The sequence below is a fragment of the Cheilinus undulatus genome, linkage group 11 (genome assembly GCF_018320785.1).
Source record: "Cheilinus undulatus linkage group 11, ASM1832078v1, whole genome shotgun sequence".
Classification (NCBI taxonomy): Eukaryota; Metazoa; Chordata; class Actinopteri; order Labriformes; family Labridae; genus Cheilinus; species Cheilinus undulatus.
The window spans coordinates 10,724,516-10,748,600 of NC_054875.1; the positions used below are offsets into that span (position 1 = coordinate 10,724,516).

General features: G+C 41.6%; 1 protein-coding gene across 2 annotated transcripts in view; it reads right to left on the reverse strand.

The window, feature by feature from the left end:
• epha2b (eph receptor A2 b) overlaps nt 1–19,429 on the reverse strand; it is a 50,314-nt gene extending 30,885 nt beyond the window's left edge. For both annotated transcript variants that reach the window (XM_041799020.1, XM_041799019.1), the window contains exons 1-3: nt 19,284–19,429; nt 18,375–18,454; nt 16,220–16,868 (exon numbers count right to left, since the gene is read on the reverse strand). In XM_041799020.1, the coding sequence (XP_041654954.1) occupies nt 16,220–16,868; nt 18,375–18,454; nt 19,284–19,368 (814 nt within the window). In that variant the 5' untranslated portion in view covers nt 19,369–19,429. The remainder of the gene's footprint in view (nt 1–16,219; nt 16,869–18,374; nt 18,455–19,283) is intronic.
• Nucleotides 19,430–24,085: the final 4,656 nt, after the last annotated feature.

Below are 24,085 nucleotides of genomic sequence, written 5' to 3' on the forward strand. Positions count from 1 at the left end.
ACACTGCTTTGGCAATGCAAACTGATGTTTTCTGTGCCAGTAAAGCTTTCTGAATTTAGATAAATACTAAATATAGCAAGAGAACTAAAAATAGTAAAGAAAAATGACTGTCACACTCCCCACAACTGGTCTAGCCTCTGGACTAACTCCTTCTTTATGAGAAATTGCAACAGAAATTTATGAAAATTTTCAATCATTTCATAAAAATTGTTGTAGTCTGGGCCTTAGATTGAGTGAAACATGAGATTAAACAAACAATCAGGACAAAGCATGTATTTTAAAAGAGTCATTATAAAAGCTCTGAGAAAATACATGCACACACTATTTCCCATTATAGCTTCTACATTTCAGTGTTTTTCCCGAGACTTTGAGAACTGAACACATTATTGTTTGCTGTTTTATGAGGACGTAAAATAACATGGAGGCAGACACATCAGGCTAAAGCTGTTTTGAATGAAATATTTTGATTGTAGTTGACCTCAGCAAATACTTTCTTTTTAGTTGAAACTTCCTGTGCATTCATGCTTTTGACATTTTATTTGTACGGCTGCTTATCTACTTTGTAACATAAGTGTGCTGCTGTCTGTCTTGGCCAGGACACTCCTGAAAGAGATTTTGTCTGCACCTTTACCTCACCTTGTGCTCCCTACCCCCATATTTTCATTCCCAGAGTCAGTCAGAGCTCTAATGGCTATATGTCATGTCATTTTGTTTGTATGCGGAGTGACAACATGTCATTAGCATTTTGGGGGGAGTTGAGTTGTGCTGGAACAATGGGGCTCTCTCTCTGATGGGGGAGGTGAGCTGGTAACATGAGCCACGCAGGGGTCACTGAGGTAGAGGAGGGGAGGCGGAGGCTGGGGGTAGTAAAGGTGTAGGGTCTGTTAGAAGTGTGTGCATGTGTGTGAAGGGGGGCATTAGTCAAAAGGATTAGCTGGCCAATGGAGCAGCTGTAAGGGCATTACATCTGTTTTACAATTGCACTCAGGCTTTCATCTGGGGTTGTTAACAAACACAATAAATTCCCCTGATCCCCTTTCTCCTCTCGCTGTCTCTGTCCACTCAGGCTCAACGATACAGGGTGTGATACAGAGCGGAAAGTGGAGTCTAAAAACCCACTACACATGGTCTGACATAAGGCCCTTTCACACATGCACTACTCTCCTGAAAATCTCCAGACATTATCCTGATGGGCCACATGTGTGAATGCAAACAGGCACATTTTACCTCAATTTTATCCAGATGTTTTCCTGACAACTTCCTGAATTTTCTGTCAGACACCCAGTTGAGTGGCTGCATGAAGACAGCATGTATGACATGCATACATATTTACAAATAAATCACAATAATTCATAAAAATGTGGGTTGTGGAAGCATGACACACACAGATATGGTACTTTTACACATGCACAAATCCATCCTGAAAACTTTCTGAACTTTATGAGGTGAGGAACATGTGTAAAAAAACAAACATTAGGATTTTTCATCCAGAATTTAAGTTTTTCCAGTCAGCTCCCTGGTATATTTCCCTTATGAGTCAGGGTGAGCTGCTATGGGTCGCACCAATGCTGTGCTGCCATAGCTTGTGTGGCAAACAACTTCTGTGATCTCCATACATATGATGAAACAGCTTAATTTTTCTGTTAATCAGTTTTTATTCTCCGCTCTTTTGTTAAAACAACAAATATGTTGAATTGTGAACAGCACTGATATAAAGGGAAACATTACTATCATACAGCGTTTCCAGATTGGGCGTCTTTCAGCCTAATTCAGTGTTTTTTTTTCCGTTGGGTTGTGCGGGTTTCAATGGGCTTGGGCATGCGGACATAATTTGGGTTGGTTTTCCGTAAGTTGGGGAGGTTTCAACTGTATCTTAACTTATTGAATTACACATTCTATGTTCTTTTTAATAAGAAAAATAACTTTTATGACAGGTACAAGTTCTTGTTGATGTCAGTGAACGTGTCAGATTGACAGCCTTCCTAAGAGAAGTGTCGGTCTCTCCAAGTAGCTGACATCATGTGGGGCTTTTCCACTTTGAAGCATAGCCCAAGCTCGCCTGCCCCGCCACCAAGCACACCACAGTGATGGCGGTTCATCATCATTCGGGGATGCCTCGCAGTCGTGTTTAAGTCTCAATCACTGCAAGTGAGCGCAAGTAGGTGAGGTCTGATGTCAGGTTGTCACTGAAGATGTTTTGTTAATGCATAGCATGGATTCACATAATAAAGAGTGGTCACTTGGTATCAGAAGGGATCATTAATCCATGATAGTGCATTGTCTAAACAACTGCTCTTTTGTTTAGTCCATTACTTCCGTGCTGTTTTTTTCTGCCATATCCTGTCTCCTGAGATTGCCTCTTCATCCCATCTGACTGAGATCGTCTCTTGCTGAGACGTGCATGTGTAAGCATCTAACTCAGACACATTCAGGTGCAGTCTGCCTGAAATTTTAATTCATTTTTAGGAGTGTTTGTGTGGTAATCTCCCACTGTCTTGAGAAAATGTTTTAGGAATGCTTCTAAAATATTAAGGTTTTAGAATTGTGGGAATATTTGAGGAGTATGAAAAATGGCTCTAAAGAGCCTGTGTGACATGAGATTGCAGCTTTTAGATGCCGCACTAGGGCCTCAGTCATCTGGTGACATCCCTCCATGTTAAGTGGTCAAAGCCAGACAGCCAGGTGGCAAACACAACACCATTTTACTACACAACGCCAAGGCCCACATGTCACACGCTACATGCCGACAGCCGTCTGCTTCCTGGACGGGGAAGAGGCCAAAATAGGACCAAATGCAGCCATAAACAAAAAGACTTATCAGGCAGGACAACAAAATGGAAAGTGGCTGAGCGAGGTCGCTCGGCACGGAGCGACAATGGAAAGCCCTGAGCCAACGGGTCGGGGAGTCACCCAGGGATTAGGTGACCTCCGGTTTCCGCTGCGGACTCGTCCTGTTAGCCGTGAAGGGTGGGTGGGTGGGTGTTGTGTTGTGTTGTGCTGGGGACTGGGGGGGGAGAGGGCTGACTGACTGACAGGGGGGAAGGAAAGTGCTGACCTCACACGCCAGAAGTACAATACAATGTGCCTCACATTTCTCTGGACTCCCCCAACACAACACTCACAGAGTCGCACACTGCCTCGAGGCTCAGGAATGTCACAAAGAGGAAAAATGTCCCAACTTCCTGGCCACAACCAAAACACACTTAGAAAAAGCCAAGAAATGCTGAGACTCGGTTATTGGACTAATTGCAGACATTTAGATGCCATGTTTTTCAGACTACATTTAAAAACAAAACCTAAGTGGATAACAATGTATCTAATGTGCTTCATTTTATAAGGAAATGAAAAAAAAAACTTCTGTACCAGCATATTTTTATTCAACTAAAAATCTTAAGTGTATGGAAAAGAGTAATGATGCTACTTATTAAAGAGATCTTGTGCAAAAATCACTACAAGAACTCTGCATGCTTATACGAGTGCTTCCAGCCAATAAGACAAATTTGATCACAAAGCAAAGCTAAAGTTGCATACATGTTCCCCTTACTGCGAGAGAGTGCCTCAGTGCAGGCATGGAAGTTAAGCTATACATTTAAGTCAAATGGCACATTTTCTCCTTGTAATTTTGCAAATATTTTTAGAAATTGAACTAAAAAACAAGATCAGGCAAATGCACGCTTTACAGAAAGAATTCACAGTGCTTTCCTTTTCTGCTTACAAGCCTGTTAACTTTATAAATATCAGTCAATGCTGCAGAATTCAGAGTCAGACACTATATAGACCCAAACAGCTGACTGGTGCACTATTGGCAGATTAAAACAGACGATCTCTGGTGTGATGAAGAAGTGCTTTAACCACTTGCTTTTGGCAAAGCAAAGTATTGTAGATTTTCTTTATAAGCGTACATTTGCCTTAATGTTTTTTAAGCTTGGTTTTTTCTATTTAATTAGTGATACTTTTCGAGAGCTTTTTGCCTTTATTTTGAAAGGGCAGCTCAAGAGATACGTGAAATATGGGGAGAGGAATAAGGTAGGACATGCACCGAACAGTATATGAGCTGCTCGACCAACTGAGCCAAACCAACACTCAAAATGAACAAAACTACTTGAAGCAATCACACATCTGCTACAATGCACAGTCTAGCTTCTACTCCTGCACTCCTGCTGGTGTCTCATTAAAGAGATTGGGCTTACTAACATCTCCTGTGGCTAATATACTTACTATGACAAGTCCCTTATGAAAACCAGCCTTAAAAAAAACCCACTCTATCCCTTTAAATATTGGATTGTTCATCGCTGACAAGGACCAAAACATCAGACTGAATCCATGTGTTGTTTATTTCCTGCTGGGTAAGACAATAAACTAACATTTCTGTTTGCCAGCTTTTCTTCATGACTATTTCACAGATAAGTGTGTTTTCAAGTTAACAGAAATAGATAAACTAGAGCTGCCAACTAGTAGTGAAACCTACACAAGGTTTCCGAATTGCTGGTCAAAGAAAATACAGAACTGGGTCCAGAAGAAGGGCTTTAGTGTTTGTGGTAGGAATGTTATATGCAAGGGATGCAAAAGAGCCACATGACCTTAATTTTTGATCATGGCATCCAAAATCCTTTTGTCCTGATGAACATTTTTTCATTCACTCAAAGCAAACTACTGGTATGATGTTAGTAAGAAGGGCCTGGAAAGCATGGGATGAATGTGACCATGACTTTTGACCCATGACCTCCAAAATGTAATCAACTCATCCTTGAGTCAGGTCAGATATGGTTCAGCAATTTGCCGCAACCTTGGTCCTGTACTGCTCTGGCCTACTTATGGAGGCATGCACCAGGCCCATCTCATCAGGTATTCTCCCAGCTGCTCCCTCCATGATGCACACAGTCACCCCCAGCGTTTGGACCAGCCATCCTGGTCCTGAGAACCCAATATGCAGCGAGCTGAATCATCCTTGAATCATAGCTGATATTAACGCAATGTTCAAACTACAAATGGAAAAGACCCACTATAAATTCTTGAAAAATTGCATTTACAAGCAAGGGATGAACATGAGGCCCAATGACCTTGACCTTAGACCTTTGACCTGCAAAATCTAACCAATTCATCCTTGAGTCATAGTGGTTATTGGTGCAATGGTTGATAAAAATTGAACAAAACATCCCTAAGATATTGCATACACAAGAATGGACTACAAAGCAAAGGACGAACATGACTCCCAATGCCCTTGACTAAATACATATGACTTCGAAAATGGAATAAATTCATCCTTGAGTCAGCGTGGACGTTTCTTCTGGCTTAAACAGATGACAGATGACCTGACAACATAAACAGGTGTTGTCTGTCACCATTGAGTAGGCATACATAAAATCATTTAACCAACTAAAGAGACCCTAAACTACTTTCATGCAAAAAAAAAAGAAAAAAAAGTCCCATATTGTCAAATTTAATCCCAAAAATTTCTCAGTGAAAATGCTATGATAATGCAATCCTAACAAAAACTGAAAGGTCTCCACTCAGGAACATCAGTTAGAGTTTTTTATTCTCATTAATGTCAGTGCAAAGACCACAACTTACATTTTTTAACACAGCCTTCCTCAACTCTTTTTTCTTTCAATGCTACACCAAGAAAAAAAATCCATAGGCTGAACTCACCCTGTTTTCACTCTAAACAACCCAGTAATTATTTTGTGACGTTATTGTCAGTACAAAGTGCACCCAAAGGTAACACATTTAAAATGATACGGCGTGTCTCTCAGGTGCTGACACCTCAAAAGCTGCACTGTAACACCGATCACATTTCTAAACCACAACAATACAAATCTAATCCATATGTAGTAGTCCTACAGGCCACAAGGTCTCATCTTCGCTACATTTCCTGCCATCTTATTTGGAGTAATTGCCAGTGTACTGTTCCTCTGTACATTGCCCAACAAGACGGTGCATGACACCACTTGAAGTTCCTCCAGAGTCCCCCCATTATCTAACCAACTCACTCAAGTTCAGCCCCGCGAGGCAGACGATACCTTGGCACCAGATCTGAGGGAGCCGTAAATTCAAAGTAATCAGGGTGGCTTTTGAGTTAAAGAGAGGATATATCCAGACTGTGCCGCTACATGAGCCGCGTTTTCCGATAAGTCTAAGTGACTTACAGCTTTTCTTTCTTTTTTTTTTTTTTTTTTTTTTGTGAAATATGGTCTACAGGGATCAGGAGTCGAGGATATTCAGCGGAGCAGAAAATTTCAATGTGGGGATTATCCTGCAGGAGTGAGATGATTTCATTAGGAGAAATCCAGCGTAAGCCAACTAAATCAGAACACTGACAAGATGAGGTGTGGTGCTGCGTTCACATATCTTTGTATATTCACGTTCAGCTGGGCTGAAATTGCACAAGACTGGTTTAAGAAGATTTGCGAAGCAGATTGCTGCAGGTACAAACAGACTGAATGACTAAGGCGCTGGCATATTTGAAGTTTAGCCCCTGCAGATTGCATTTACAGCTCCAAATCCTAACATCCAACATAAAGACATAAAAGGTCTGACAGCAGAAGATTGCATTTCACCTTCACTAAATGTTTATGCCTTAACTACTATGTGAACCAGGCCGTTTGTTTTTCTCCGTCTGTCCGCTTTAACTCTCCAACTGGCAGCATTGTTCACATTTAGCCTCTATTTATCTTTACGAGTCAGTCTAAGACAAATGTATTTACCATCGAGAGAGAGGAGCACTCAGCGCAGTCTAAATACTGCCATCAGGGCCGTGTGAAACGGGATGTTTAAACTCCACTGGTGTCATATTCATGACCTGCACACCAGCCAGAAACAACAATCCTGATTGGATTTCACGGACAACAAGAAAACAACACACAAACGGAGAGCTGTTTGTTTGTCAGCTTGTTGTACTTGGAAAGCTTGCACAGCAGGCTCCATTTCTCGAGGTGATCGCATGGAGAATAGTGTTTAGAATCATGTTGGGATTAGAAAGTCTCAAATAAATAGAAATGAGAAGCAGAAAATTGGGGATGAAGTAGAAAGAGTTGTCAAAGGAGAAAGAGGATGGTAAAAGAGACGACACAAAGCACGCACAACCTGTAGTTACTTCACTTAAAAAGCCCAAACACACCCAAGTCAATTACTACCCATACAAATCACTCACCACAGCATACAGACATACAGCTACAGCTTAGTCACCCACTGTTACATCAGCTGAGGATGAGTATGGAGACACAGGCAGAGAGGGAAGGAGGGAGAGGTTGCTGGAACCGCTCTGGAGAGAGGAAAAACATCTTTACTGGAACTCCTGATTGGACACTTGTTCCATGAGGACACCAACAGACCTTCATATATTCCACATTGTGTCTTCCTTTTCAAACACAGGCCTGTGGAAACCACGATATAGGATTAAGCCCTATTTAAAGAAGAATTAGCGAGACTGGTGAGGTGTGGACCTGGACTGTTGCACACAAACCCAAGGACCAGCCAGGGCAGCCCCTGGTCCTTTGTGGGGTGACACATGGTATGCCGTTCCATTGTGCCGGGGAGGATTATGGGTAAGGAAGGGCGTGATTGGGAATGGAGGAAAACTGTGTCAGTGTCAACAGTGAGTCACATTGGAAACCAAAAGCGTTGTCGTTTTAATGCCAATCGCTTAGTTATACAAAAGTAGAGTTTTTTTTTAGAATTTAAAAATAGGGTGGTTTATTTTCTCACTAAGGAGATTTAAGTCGGAAAATCCTAAAATAAAGCAGGCGATGAGTGAAACAAGTGATGGACTCCACCTTGTTTTCATTTACTGATGTACAATGAATTGATTATTCAAAACAAATTTGCAGTCATGGAGAACTATTTATTTTATTTGGTCAAATTCTGCTCTTCATTTTAATTCGAAGGCTGATTACGCTTTCGTTGTCTTTGCAATTATTCTTAAGACTCATTTATACCCTATGCAACACAGAAGAAGCTTTCTGTCTGCATTTATTTCTTTATGTCCCCAAATCTGCTCGTTCTTTGAAGCTTACAGATACAGACCAGCAGCGTTGAGCGATGAAGCCAACAGTGGAACTTTACTCACAACTGCAAAAGAAGAGAATAGTTGAGAATGGATAGAGCTCCAACAAAGAAGTTCTGGAGGTCTATGTGAGACAGTGGCCGCTGTAGTTTTTTTTAGGTCAATCCAAAAGTAAAGGATATACAGGCATATGTGCACAGTGACAGTTGTATTGTTCAAAATGTAAAGATTTTTTTTTTTTACAGAAAAGCAGCATAAGAAAAATGCACCAATAAAGTTAGAATTGAGTTGGAGTTACCTTGTTTTTTAAGGTTTTAGCTGGTTAGGAAAGACAATAAATCAAATATTGACACCACTTGATAACATCCACCCACTGGCCACTTTATTAGGTACACCTGTTCAATTGCTTTTTAACACAAATAGCTAGTCAGCCAATCACATGGCAGCAATACAAAGCATTTAGGCATGCAGACATGCTCAAGACGATTGCTGAAGTTCAAACTGAGCATCAGAAAGGGGATTTAAATTACTATGAACGTGGCATGGTTGTTTGTGCCAGACTGGCTAGTCTTAATATTTCGGAAACTGCTGATCTACTGGGATTTTCACACTTTCACGATTTCAGCTGCAACATTCAGATGGTGGAGTCAGAAGGAAAATGAAAGCACCCTGCCTTGTATCAATGGTTCAGGCAGGTGGTGGATATTTTCTTGGCACACTTTGGGCCCCTTAAATGCCACAGCCTACTTGAGTAGAGTTGCTGACCATGTCTATCCCTGTAAGACTAGAGTGCACCCATCTCCTGATGGCTACTTCCTGCAAGGTAATGCACCAAACCTCAAATCATCTCAAACTGGTTTCTTGAACATGACAATGAGTTCAGTGTACTCCAATGGCCTCCACAGTCACCAGATCTCAATCCTATAGAGCGCCCTTGCAATTTGGTGGAATAGGAGATTTATATCATGGATGTGCAGATGACAATTCTGCAGCAGTGCTATTATAACAATATGGACCAAAATCTTTGAGGAATGTTTCCAACACCTTTTTGAAACTGCTACAAAGAATTAAGGAAAATCTGAAGGTAAAAGGGGGTCTGATCCAGTACTAGCAAGGTGTACCTAATAAACTGGCCAGTGAGTGTACCTCCACCTTAAACTTAATAAGCCTCCATCAGCTGTTCTTGATATGGAGTTTCTCATTATGATGAGTTTTCTAGATGTGAATTAGAGCTCCTTTTATTCTTTCCAGTCAGGAAATATGATATTACTGTTGCATCTCTGCATATAACAACTTAAGATTGCATAAGCTGGTTAGGCAGTGTAAGTCAGTGAATCTAAACACATAAACACAGCACAGAGCAAACAATAAAGTAATTAATGCGACAGTGTTCCTCCGGCCTTCATCATCTGCTGACCGTGGTCATAAACATAAACTTTAAAAGCAGCTTGAACTCTACTCACACCGCTTCCCGAGCGTTTTATATTTGAGGTTGATGTATTTTGAGAGCTAAAATAATTCTCTTTTATGGTAGTCTGTGGCGCTTCCATGAAAAACAAAAGCCCGTTCAGTGCCTCACCACAGCTGACTGATATGATTTACAACCGCTTCATAAAAGCTTTTACATTTGCCGCACTGTGGTAGGTTTCTGCCGCTCAGGAAGTGATGCGTTTTATCTTTAGCATTTGTTTGTAAAAAGGACAGACTCTAATGTTAAAATGAGCAATGACAGTCACCAAGAGAAATGTACCGTACGCCGCCTACAGAAACCTCAGCTGGGGAGTTAAAAGCAGAGAAAGCTCCTGGAAATAAAGTTTGACGTACAAACGGCCCCTGAGCCTGATGAGGAGACAGTGACAAAAACCAGATCGTCACCGATTTCTACTTTAACAGGTCTCACGGGGCGGAGGAGTCATAAAACTGAGTGAACACATCAGTGAACATGGAAACTCTCAACCTAAGTATGAAAAAACGCCGCAGTGGAAGTTTTGTGGTTTCTCCTTGGACAGACATGGAGTTCAGGAAAGAAGTGGGGAGAATGATTAACTGTGTGTCTGCATGAGATTCCTCTTTAAGCCCGTCCAACCATTCATCTTGGCCCTGCACGGCTGCGACCCCGTGATTCATTTCCACCTTCATCAACAACTGCCCTCATGCGTCTCCCGACCTCTCATTTGACTTCATCTCAGTGGTTTTTTGGCCACTTTGTTTAGTCGTTTTTATGTGAGGGCCTGACCCGGAGCTGCTCTTCCCCCCTCTGGGAATTCCTCAGGTCTGGAGTAATGTAGGGAGGCTCCTCCTCGGCAAACTGATCAGGAATGTACCAACCAAGAGGGAAGAGGAGTTGGAGGTGGAGGCGGAGATGGAGGTGGGTTCCTTCGGCCTCACCGGGGGGAAACACAGTGCTTCATTGTTCTCTTACCTTTACATTCCATTCCTCACCTCTTTCTGTTTTAAAATCACACCCCTCCGCTAAACACAACCCTCTCTGTCGCTTTTGTATCACTCCTCTTTCATTCCTTCCTGCCTCGCCTCCTACGCCTCCTGCCTAATCATCTTACCTGGCACTTTCCTGCAGCTAAAAATGATGGACTGACAGAAAACGTCATCGCTTATATCGCTTCGTTACCAACGGGAGGACAAACTTAGAGGGAAAGCAAATCTATTACAGAGCAGAGCCTGCTGATTTACAACTTTACTCTGAGGAGTGTGTTCAGAGGTGTGATAAAGCCTCAGGGATTACAGCTTAAATCAGGAGAAAATGCATGGATGAAATCGAGCTGAGAGTGTCACAAAGTATTTCTTGACTGATACTAAACATTCCTGACTAAAACTTGCTCAAACCAGCATTAATTGTTCCCATTTTAATTCTCCTACTTGGCAGTTATGCATGTGACAAAGAAGGATTTTTCGCACTTGCAAAAAGCTCCTGAAATTTTCAGACTAAGCAGCGTCTGTGAATGCACTGCTCGATTTTTTTTTATCCCATTTAACCTGGAATTTTCTGCCTGCTTAATGGTTAAATTCGCAGGAAACTGGGGAGTGGATTAGGCAGGTTAGTTCTTTTGAATGTGGGAGGTGATTATGATATCATTGATAACAAGCATTGATAACAAGTCAAACAATTTTCATTATAGTGTCTGATTCTGAAACTTCACCCACTATTTTGTATTTCCACATTGCAATGTTTCCTCATGTCTGCCTCTTGAGGTGTGTGAAGGGCGTGTGAAAAAGCAGCTCAGAACAATTTCAGATCATTTTTGAAGAAATTTTCAGGTGCAATTAAGCAATACAGCTTACAAAATTAGGTCTTTTAAAGCATTCCTGGACTTAAAGTAAACGCACCCTCTTGAACCTTGCTCTAAGGCTGTTCAACTGATCTCTTTTTTGATTGACAGCTGACAAATGTACACCTGACTTAGGCCCTGTTTGCATTTTGCATCGCAATCTGTTTTGGGCATTCGAAAAATGCACATTTGTGTGTGCATCCAGACTAGAGATGCACCAACCGTGAAAACCAGCATTGGTGCCGGTGTTTAAATTAACATTTCAGCCAATTGCTGATTCTTAGAGAGGGGACTGGCTGCAAACAGTACATCTCTGACAGCCGCTTCCTTGGAAATACAAGCAAAAGTTTTATAAATAAAATCTCATTTAACTTCTGTTAACGGTTAAGGTACCAAAAGTTGAGAGTCAAGAACCTGACCTGTAAAACCTGAGAACAAAACATTTAGTTGGGGCGCAGGTGGCCGAGTGGTTAAGGCGCGCCCCATGTACGCGGACGGCCCGGGCTTGAATCCGGCCTGAGGCCCTTCACCGCATGTCTCTCCCCCGCTCTCATCCCTGTTTCTGATGACAAGCGGGAGTCATGATGTGTCGCTGCATCAGTCGTAATAGTTGACTCCTTCTGTAAGCAATGGTTTTCTTTTATCTCTTTTTTAAACTTTTGGTTGTCGTTTTAAAGACATAAATAAGGCCAAATGGTGCCATATAATGTAAAACCATCTCTCATTATTGAGCTGTGGCAATCCAAATCTCTAAAAAGAGTCAAAATTCCAGTCACTCCCAGTGAGACTGAATGAACATAAATAAAACCATGCCTTTGTTCACTAGCAGAATAATGCAGATAACATCAGACATTCAGGGTTGGGCTTTGCCAGAATGCATTACACCTACATTTCCCAGACCACCTTAGTATGCTGACAGGCTTACCAGATATCTAACCATTTCAAGTATGCCTCAAGGTGCATCCACACAGAAAAAAGGGATTACTGCTTGGGATCTGAATGCCCAGAACGGATATAAATTCTTGTTATTGCAATTTCTAAACGAAGTATGAATGATGACGCACAAAAATCTTGCTAGCTATGACAAAATTATGAGTTATCTAAGATGCCCTTTCTTAGCTGAGATGCGGATCTCAAAGTTATGAGTGCAATGCATTGTGAAGGCTCATAGCCCAGGTCCACCTGCCATAATTAATCAGCACAGCCATACTCAAGTTGCTTGTAAACGACCTAAGGCTGATGCAATGCGTGAACATCCAAATGATCCCTGCATGATTGGACAATTGGATTGCAGATTTTATTAGGTAACAAATACCAGAGCGATATCTCATCTGATTCTATATCTAATGGCAGGAAAGTTTGATGAACCTTAAACGCAATTTTGATTTTCAAATGAAACTCATTTCTAATGCCTTAAAGTTAGCACTGATTGTGTACACAAAAGCCAAAACAGCACAGTGAAAGGCTGTTGTTGACTTGGCTTTCCAGTGGCTTTAAAGGTATGAATGCCTGAATGTGTACCGAAGAGATTTCCAGAAGAAGCAGTCAATGAGGAGTACTTGAGTCTGATGGGAGTCTGAGCTGTTCTGTCATGGATCAGACTTCAACAGGCCCTTACACGCCAGCTTGTGTTGTGTGTTCACACACTGCGGGGGCCACGCGGTACACCCCCAAAGCTGAGGAGGCTCAGGTAATCCATAAACACAGGGGTAAGAGGGAGAGATGGATACACAGACCGACAGGAGAACATGTATCCTGCATGCCCATGCACAACAGGAGGGCCTCTTTTTCTGTGATGCTTGAGATGAACAAAGTCAGAGGGCCCCCCTCCCATCCTCCAGCCCCCCATCAGCCTTGAAGATGCTAATCCATCACAGTACAGTAGCCCTCTGGCTTCTTTGATCACTTTCAGTCTCTTTGACAGCCCAGCCCACAACAATAAAAGCTCTCTTTACTGAACTTAAAACAAAACTTCTTACAAGTCAAAGGCCTGAGTTATGGCTAGATATCAGAGCCGGATCAAGATAAGAGGAGAGATGATAATGAGGGCAGGAAATCACTTGACGAAACAGGCTGAAAGTAGAAGTGATACTTTACCTTAAGAGTTATCAAAGGTGTTAAAGAACGACATTCATTCATGAGCGACTTTTTGGATAAGGGCGTGTTAAAGTCAATCATTATTACTGTGGCCAACTTACAACACACTAATGCCCTGACTGATCAATATCAGCCCAATTTTCACAAAAAATATGTGATAGGTAGATATGAATCAATGCCTCTAGTCACTGATCACATGTGGTTAATTCATGCAGCCAAGGAAAGCACTGTGTGGTGTAATTATATCACTGGAGCACCAAACAAGAAGTACCAAGCATATCTGCATAGTGAATCAAATAAAACCAAATGAAGAACCTTCAACTACCAACTTTAAAAAAAACTGTCAATATGTCTGCTGCTGCAGGTCAGTCATGTTCCTGCTAAGATCTCCTAAACTTTTTTGTGTCTCCCATTAGCCAGAAATATGAATCAAATGTTAAGACCAGCAAGTTGGACCAACCTAAACTGATAGCTTGAAAAAACACAGTCTTTTTTCACTACTGCTGCTGCGAGTCAGTCGTCCTCCTCTTCTTAAAGCAGCCTTTGTAACACCCTCCAAACTCTGTAATTCATCTTTTTGGTTAAAATATGAATTAATGTTGAAATCGGTGTTAAAACTGGCAGGATAAGGGGCCCAGATGTCCTTGTCGTTAGTTCTGCCCCAGGTACACAGGCAGTTCTTGGGCCCTTCATGTCTCTCCCCTTGTTTCCAACTCATTTTACCGTCCTCTCAAGAATAAAGACATAAAAAGCCTAAAAATAAACCTTTAAAAAAGTCAGGATAAAAGCATGTTAGCTAACTATGCAAGCAACATTAGGCTACATAAGTGTCTCCAGCATATTGATAATACTTGGGTGGGCCCCCCAGGTGTATTTGCTTACCAAATTTTTCTTTTTTATAGCCACCATCTGCACTTTAGAAGGTGGCCTCCACTGATAGATCCCTCCCATAAATGCACTGATTGAGAAGTTTGATGTCTTGTGCAAAAATAAAGCTTCAAATGCCATCGTACCAACATTTTTCTGCAGCTTCTCGCTGCTGTTATTATCCTTTACTCCAGTAATCTATGATAATAGTCATGATATGCTACCTCTGCAACAGTAAGGCTTTACACACCAAGCTCACATGCTATGTAAAGCATTTCAAAAGGTTATTTGAGTGTTTTCATATAACTTACTGCTGATGAATACTGTCGAAAGAACGGAGGCAAAACTTTAAGAATACAGAACAAGACGGGGCAAAATGGCCACCACATCCACCAAAATACCATGCAATCCTATGGGACTCACCGCATTATGTGTTTAACCCTTTAAAGCAAAATTTATGAAAAAAAGGAATTAATGAAAAATGGAGATAAGAGGTTATGGTTTGACTCAAGTGATAATGAAAAAATGAGTAGATCCTCTGGTGCTATTAGCCTTTATATCTAATACTATTTGCACTTTTTATATAGCCTAGAGGTCTCTTTATCATTGATTTTTTTTTTGTAATATGAAAAATAATAAAGAGGTGTCCTACATTATCCTTAGAGGATTCAGACCAGAAACAGAAATAAAGACATTATGGGATTACATTCTCTGCTCCTATTTTTTAACAAATACTAAGAAAGGCCTCCAAAGTTTATTACATCTCAAGGTAGAGAGTATCTTATCTTCTCCAGCCTGACATATTGTATAATCCCTTTAACCCCCCAGAATGTTTGGGAGGTCTTTTCACCGAAACAGTATAAGGCGCCTGGCCAACAAGATGCAAAAGGCCAATGCAATTATACCACTTCTTATTTAGATGTGCAACCTGTGTTGTAACACCTAATAAGGCAGTGAGGGGGGATGGATCTATTGACACCTTTTATAATTTTGAAAAGAATTAAAAAATGGACTCCCAGAAGTAGAACAACCAAGGACAGGCCCAAAACATATGCAATATGCTTGCACGATCTAGGTGTGGCTATTTTCACTTTTTAGCTTATTGAATAGCTTAATCATTCTGATAGCAATTGGCAATTAAAACAAAAAAGACTTATCACATTGTGTTATTTAGTTTTCTTCACTGTAGGATGATGGGAGGTTTCCGAAGAAAGTAAACAAACACGTTGCTGACTAAATAAGGATGACTTTGTGCTTCTTTTATCAGGTCACGCTGCCCCCTATAGGAGGTCTCAGTACACTACAAAGCTAAGTAGACAGACCAAACGATAAACCAGCAACTAATAAAACACAAAATATGAGCTGCACTGGCAGTGGATTGGCACACTCTAAAATAATCTCTAAAAAACGCACTGCAAGAGATTTCCTCCAGATATAAATGTTTCAATGTAGATCAAGGGTTTTAAAGGTTTTGTACCTCCATATTTAAGACTGCTCACCTGATGCTTTACCAGCATTAAAGACACCTTGGTTCTATAATTATTGAAGCTAATGATCAAAACCTGTCCAAACATCTACACAAAACAATCTGACTCTGAATCACAGCTGAAACTCAATAGCACATTTCCTAATTTTATAGGTATCGCTCCAAGGTCAGGGATGATGCTAGGACTTGTACAAGAAGGTCTAAGCATTCCTTCCATTGCAGAGGAGTCTTGTTAGCCAAAGGGAGAATTCCTCTGAACAATGATAATAACACCTATTATAACTATCTGCAGTCTGCCATATGGACTTGTTTTACAACCTAAGGTAATTGAAACAGAGGTAAATGGTGAGTAATGGCAAATGGTCTGTTTAACAGCACACACTCATGGGAACTTTGTCCTGAGTTAACACCCAGATGAGGTGAAATGCCTGCAAGCAGAAAGACCTTTGAAATGCCAAAGATTCAAGAGCACACCCTTACCTTGACAGGAATTTTTGACCTCTTCATAGCCTGGTTTGCACTGACAGTGTCCGACTGGTACCACCCATTCACCATCCACGGTGCAGTAGATGCGAGGTATGTCCTCGATGATGGCATTCTCCACGCACACCCCTCTAACTTCCATCAGCGCTTGGTTCTCACCTCCAGCTACAGTCTCGGGGAAGGACGCAAGGCTCTTCACGGTAGCCGGGCAAGTTTTGTAATAGACCCTCAGCGAGAGAAGAGCCACGCAGGCTCCGATGTCTTGAAAAGCCAAGTAAAAACCTTTTCTCGACAGATTCTCCACCACTTTCGTCTCAGTATTAATGCGTAGCTCATTCTTACTTGTGATCTCATCAGGTGCGATGGTGGCCACTTTCTTGAACTGGCCCTTCCGGAAAGTAGTGCCGACATCTGCGTCAGACTCAGATGTGAATAGGTTGAAGGTCTCCTTGCAGGTCAGCGAGGTTCCATCGAAAGAGTTGCAGTCACGGACGATAAACTGGAGCTCAACAAAAACCCGTGAAGCCGATGGACGCCGCTGGATGAAGGTGGTACGCAGCCAGTTATCCTGCTCCCGCTCCCCAACGTTACAGACGGAGTAGGTGTAGAACTGAGAGCCGTTCAGGGTCCTCTGGACGACCTCCCACTGAAAGAAAACCACACAAACCAGCAAGGTTAGAGGTACCAGCATGGACCCCTGGGGAGCCCCAGAGCATACTAAGCTGATCCAAAGCAGTGAGGGGGAGAAATGAAAAAGCCCCAGCTCTTCACATGAGGGTTCAACAACTGAAATCTGAACCTGGAAACCTTAAAGCACTGAGTATGTGTAGAGAGACCCATAGCTTTATGTGATACTAATTACTTCCCCTTAATATTTTAACTGTCCTTCACAGTTTTTACATATTTACACAGCATGGAAAAATAACTCTCTGAGCCAGTGAAGCATTGCTCCAACCCTCAAGGACTTTCTGCGTGGAAGCATTTCTATCATTTTAAGGATACCAAATTATTTCAAATCCAGTCTTTCACGGACTGTTGCTGCTGCTGACATCCCTCCTAAGCCGTCCTTTAGCGAGCATACTAAATGCAGCCACAAATATTTTTGTAAAAATGGACAGCATAATTTAACATTGGCTCTTGAGGAACAACTGGCCCCCGCAGGGGCAGAGCCTGTGGTTCTCTCTGTGTGTAGCCACTGTGCTATTAATTAAAGGAATGTGCTTTGTTGGCTGAGTGTGTGGCTCTGTGTGTAAACTTGATGTCTAACAGCAGAACCGACACCTCTATTAAACAGCTGGTGAACACTTTTTATAAGTGGCCTTTAAAACTTTGGAATAATAATTATTATAAGTGATGGTAGTTACATGAGAAAGTGGGCACAGTGGAGCATGTTTCCATAGCAAACAAAGAAAGAACACCTGATGCTTATTAGTGGAAATAGTGTGATTATTTTAGGAGTGAAACTGAGAAAAAGCAGGGTGAGCCACTGAGAACAGCGTGCCTGCACATGCCTTTGAGTCATCAGCACATGAAATGTGGCTATTTAGAGAATTTGCATGAGCTTGACAAGTGAATTACTTCGAAACCTCAATATAGAAGAAGGCATAGATGCCTCCTGAAGCAGGAGCAATAATAAAACTGCTTTCTCTAAAAGTGGAGATCTATTTCTGCTTGAAGGAAAAGGTAGCTCTGAGTGACTGGCTCTGTCAAAAACCCCTCCCCCTCTAAAAAGAGTTACCACATGCTGCAAACTTCACTAAAACTTAATTGCTCTCTAACATACAATTCTGGAGCTGAAGCCTTGAAACCGCAAGAAGCCACAAGTATTCCCAGTCGAGAGCTAGCAGCTATTCTGTCTGCCTCCGCTTTGGTGCAGCTCAGACATGCTCTGCAGGCAACTCCTAATGTGACTGCTGTTCTGATCCATACTTGAGCGACCATTAGGCTCTAACTGCCAGATTTTATAGAGACCTGACATATTCAAACACAGAGGAGCTGACCGCACAAGTCAAACGGTCAAATATTTCTTTGCACAGGAGGCTCCCGGTTCAGCAAGAGCTCTTCCTGAGCATTTTCCGCATGCAGATTTATCCTAAAGGCAAATTCCAAGCAGCAACGTGGGAGCTGGAGGAGCAGAAGGAGCGACACTCACCCCTTGCTTGTCTCCTTGGTCTAAGGGCCATGTCAACCAGCCCAGTTCGCCTCCTGTTGCCTTCATATCCAAAAGCACCTCTGTGGACACACAAGAGCACCACCAACATGTTAATAAAACTTTAAATCTTACTTGAAAAGTTTAACTTAGACTCTGAAATTTTTAAATACATCTCACTTAATGCATAAGAGAAATAAATGGTGCAAAATGCTGTGCTTGTGTCGGGTTTCTGTGAACAATTTAGCAGCAAATATGGTGTAAGCCTGTTTTTTATTAAGTTTCTTGAGTCTAACTTTGCCAGGAGTAGGTGCTATACAAATGTGATTTATTCATTAGTAATAAAATGTATATATTTACTAAGAAAGTGTTTTTTTTTTTCAAGAAGAGGAGCTGTGAAGCCTCATTATGCAACAGAGTATGTCATCTTTAACTTTAAAACTTTATTTCCTCAAGTTTTATGGGCAAATCCTCATCACAGATGACTAATGCAATATTAAACTTGTGGTTAGAAAAGAAAAAACATTGCATGCACATATAAAAAGGCCAGAAAAGCCATAACTAAAAGAGAAACATGATACATTTTAAATTTAAGAAAGTTCTTGCTCTTGACAAACTCTCTAAATTCACCTGTTGGAGTTAAAAAGTTGAGTTGGGCGTACATGCAGAGAAAAATCGTTTCTACATTTACTGTTTAAAATTTAAAGACAAAAAAAAAAAAAAAACATAAAACTGCAACCAAAATATTAAAATAAACTTCTGAATCCAAGTTTAGGCTGTCGAAAACTTTTTAAAGTGTGTTTCCTGGTTTTAAAGTTTCTTAAGGAGGCTCCCCGCATGGCGTGCGTGCTTTACGTCAACTCTAGCATACAGAAGCAAACTTTTAGCTAATAAATGAAGAGTTGCACTCACCTTCTTTAGACTGCAGAGTGATAAGTATTCCATTAATAAGGACATATGAGAATAATAAAGGTCTGACTCCTGTGAATAAATCCATTTGGTAAACTTTTCCTCTCTCTCTCCCTTTCAGTGTGCTCCTGGACTCGGCTGGGACCCTGTTCCGCTCTGCTCTGCTCTGAGGTGAGCTCCACTCTCCGCTGCTCATTCACAAACGACCCGTGGCGTCACTAGCCCCGCCCACAGGAATGCCTGTGTGTGTGCTGAGCTTTCACGGGTGGAGGTGGAGGGACGAGGACGGCACATGAGAAACTTTTGCAACCTTCAGGGACGGTCGGAGCTTTCAAGATTGTCGCACAGGTCGTAAAAGTTGTATTTCCAGAAACCGCTGAAGCGTGTCTGTTGTGCAAGTTTTTGTAACAATAGCAGACAGCTCAATGTCTCATATTAGTCAACAGCAACCTGCTCAAACATGTTACTATCAGCGATCTGCAGGGACAGCTGCAGGATATCATTAAGACAATATGTTAGACTGTGAATCATTAACCGCCTCCGTGTCCTCATCAACTCATTATCTTGTCCTTTGCTCTTTATTGTTTCAATAGAAACTATAGTTGATATGTAGGTTCATTGAGGGTAAAATAATTTCATTCAGATCAGCAGTAAGAAAGTAGAAGCAGAAATATTGCCATGAATATCTACAGATACTCCAAATGACAGTCCTGACTCTAAGGACAGATGTAGCAGTGTTTATATTGTGAAAGTATTGATTAGATTTGAAGTTGTGTTTTGAATTGGAATAAACAATTTGGCGTGCTAAAAACTGCATGCAATTTATCTATTCACTCGGGTAAATACCTCGCCTTGTATGCGAATTGCACTAATTAATCTACTTTCTGCAGGAATAACATTTTTTAATCCATATACAGTAGTCAAATGCTGCAAGAAATCAATCCATTCACTGTAACTCAAATGCAGCACAAAGGCTATTTGTGGTAAAATGCCTCACATTATATTGATATTTGAACTCAGTATTCTTTTTACCACACTAATAACTAATCAGATCTATCTACTGTAGTGAAATGCTGCAAAATCTATTCACTCTAACTCAAATGCTCAAGAAGGCTCTGTGTGGTAAAATGCTTCACTTCTTCTGTACATTGCACTTATCAGCTATGCTAAATTATCCTATCTACCTCATGCCCACATCCTTTCATGTTTTATACTCTGATCATGTCCAGTTAGCATCCTTTCATTCTTGCCCGTCTTGCAACAATACTGCCAATGCTCACAGACAAGAAATAATACCAACAAAGGCTTGAACATATTGAAATCTAAATTTCTAATACTTTTCTCAGCTTATTAATTTTTTTATTTAACTTTTAATTCTGGGCTGCACGGTGGCGCACGGGTTAGTGCTGTTCAAAGCAACAAGGTCCCTGGTTCGTTTCCCGGTCAGTGCCGAGTTTGCATGTTCTACCCGTGCATGCGTGGATTATCTCTGGGTACTCCGGCTTCCTCCCACCACGAAAAGCATGCTCATCCAGTTAACTGGTGTCTCTAAATTGGCTGTATGTATGAGTATGAACGTGCCTGGTTGTCTGTCTCTATATGTCAGCCCTGTGATTGAGTGGCGACCAGTCCAGGGTGTACCCCGCCTCTTGCCCAATGACAGCTGGGATAGGCACCCCCGTGACCCCTAACAGGATAAGCTGTATAGAAAATGGATAAAAGGGTGGATGTTTAATTCTTGTAGACTGAGAGCAAATCTCCCAAAATGTATCAGTAGTCAAATATTTGGACTTCCTCATTTAGTTGGTTTGCCAGGGGCCCGGCCAGTTCCGTGGGCAGGCCTGGTAAGCTGTGACTGTATGGTCAATAATGAAAACATGGACAAACTTTACAGTACATTTTGTACAACTCTGTTTTATCTATGGCACAAATGCAATGCATGTAATACTTCTAGCTTTTATCCAAATATGGCAATGCAACATCTGCTACAGTTTGCATGCTACTGACTTCTGAGTGAAATCTCGACATGGAAACTGTGGAACTAGAGCGTGCAGAACACCTAGTCCAGGCCTGTCTGCTTGTATACAAGCAAGAGTTTATTCATCTCAAACTGCATTTTCTGACTGTTGTTGTCTGACTTTGAGAAATTTGATTTAGAACAAGTCTGCAAAACTAACATCCTAAACAGATTCTAAAAGTCTAGTTTTAGACTAACACAATGATTTGACTTTTTGTACATCTGAAAAGCTGAATAGAAACCAGACTTTTCCACTTTTTTCGCAGTTGATAATTTACTTGTCTCCCACCTGTATGCATTTCCATGCAATCCATCTGGGTACCCTGCCCAAATAATACCAGCCCTGCCCCAATCTAGGTAAAACATCATCAAAATGATTTATGTTAAATGGAGAAGACTGGGACTGGGTCTAAACTGGCAGTGAATTAGAAACAAAAATGCTGACTTTTCTGAATAAGGACTGGCAACATTACAGATTTGAGAATAAAAAACTAAGACGTGCACATCAGTAAATGGGTGCTGAATCCAAAAAACTGAAGGAAAAGGAAAGGTCTGCAGACCAGGAAGCATTTATGAGCAACAGCTGAGGTTTCAAGCCAACATGATCTTTGTCTGAAGAGAGTCTGAGGAAGAGCATGCTGGCTTGAGACGTCACCTGCTGCTAATAAATGCTTGTAATGGGAGCTTCCTGATGCTTCCTGATAAAATAAACAAAGTTGTAGATGTACATGAGTGTCTGTTCAACAGACCCATCCTGTGACCTGTCACTGACTGATATCACATATATTATATGTGTATCTTAAAGGGATAATGCAGTATTTTAGAAGTTTAGTCATATGAGGTTTGTAGCAGTAGGATTGCTAGTTTAAGAAGGACTCGCTGGTTTATCAGCCAGGAAGCTGGGCTATAAAGTGTAACAGATGGGTAGTTGGGTAGCGGAATTTAGTGAGTTTTTGGTCAAAATAAAAGGGGGGGGGGGGGGGGGCACAAATCAATGAAGGCTGAAGCGTATGCACTATGAAACACTTTGAAGCCTTTTATTTTATACCCAGACAGCCTCTGTGTTTTTGTCACTATTTTGAAATGCAACAACACTTTACTGGTAGCTAAAGCCTGCATTTTTAAATAGTGACAAAAACACAGAGGCCTTTTGGGTACAAAATAAATTACTACAAAAGTCTCCAAAAGTAAATACATTAGTGAATGTGTCTGTTAGCAGGCAGGCAGACTGCAGCTCCTGCTGTCGCAGAGTTCTCACTGGTAATACAACACCAGTCCTGAATTTGAATTTTACTCTTCTGTAGTTTCACAGACACAGAGCTCCTCTCTTACAGTCCTTCATCCTTTGAGAAGAAAATACATGTCATGAATTATGGCAGAAAAAAAACCTGCTTTTTGCAGATGATGTGGTTCTGTTGGCTTCTTCAGCCAGGGACCTCCAGCAGGCATTGGGACGGTTTGTAACTGAGTGCAAAGTGGTCGGGATAAGGGTTGAGTCTGAGACCATGGTTCTCTGCCAGAAAAAGGTGGGTTGCTTCCTCAAGGTGGGTAGTGAGTCTCTGCCTCAGGTGAAGGAGTTAAAGTATCTTGGGGTCATGGTCAGAAGTAAGGGGTAGAATGGAACGTGAGATTGAAAAGCAGATTGGTGCAGCATCAGCAGTATTGCAGACTTTGCACTGGGACTGTTGTGTTTAAAAGAGAGCTCTCTGTTCATTGACCAATCTTCGTTCCAACTCTCACCAATGGGAGCCTGAAGTAGAGTTGCTACTCCTATGCCTTGAAAGGAGTCAGTTGAGGTGACCTGGGTATCTGATTAGAATGCCTCCTGGACGCCTCCTTGTAGAGGTCTCAGGCGTGTACAACTGGAGGGAGACCTGGGGTTAGACCCTGGACTCACTGGATGGATTAAATATCTCATATGGCCTGGGAATGCCTCGGAATACCCCAGGAAGAGTTGGAAAATGTTGTTGAGGAGATGGATATGTGGGCTGACTTGCTTAGCCTGCTGCCACCGTGACCCGTGATGGATGGATGTAGTTGCACTGCAGGGAATAGAGATGTTTCATGCACAGCTGGAAAACCATAATGTGAATTTTTCACCATCCTCTGACATTTTACATGACAAAATATTTCAATCATCCAATTATACTGAAGAAGCATTATTGTCATATCATGCCACCATATACTACTAACCTTGCATTTTAAAACTTTTACCTCACCTTCAATCTGGCCTTTAACTTTACATTTATTAAAAGTAAACTCCTTGGAGCTAGCATTTACAGGGAGCATCTGAATGCACCACAATGCTGGTTACAGTTCAGCCTACCTGGTTCTGCAGCAGCCTGCAGGCTAACAGCATCATTTGCATGCAGTTATTGATTTAGAATTGTTTGCCACGCCGAATGAACCAGGGGAGGGAGAAGGAGAGGGGGCTGCTTTACTTGACGTGTCTTTGTTCTGAGCATCCCTACATACAGCGGTGGAATCGCTCTGACAGGCGGGGAGAGATGTATTCATATCAGCATAATAGCAAGCCTGAATACCAGAATGCAAGAATACAGCTGGCCCACTGATAGGCCGTCATAATTTATGGGAAATATCCCAAAAATGTTGCACCCTGCCAACACTGTAGATACACAGAGGTAAAGTTATGAACAAAACACACTTTAATCTGCCTTTTCAGTCTCAGGGGGGCATGTGGGAGTGGGAGTGGAGGGGTCCAGTATGAATATAGGGAATTAAGAAAAGTCCTTTACCTAGCAACTGGTACAGAGAGGAATTCAGTGTC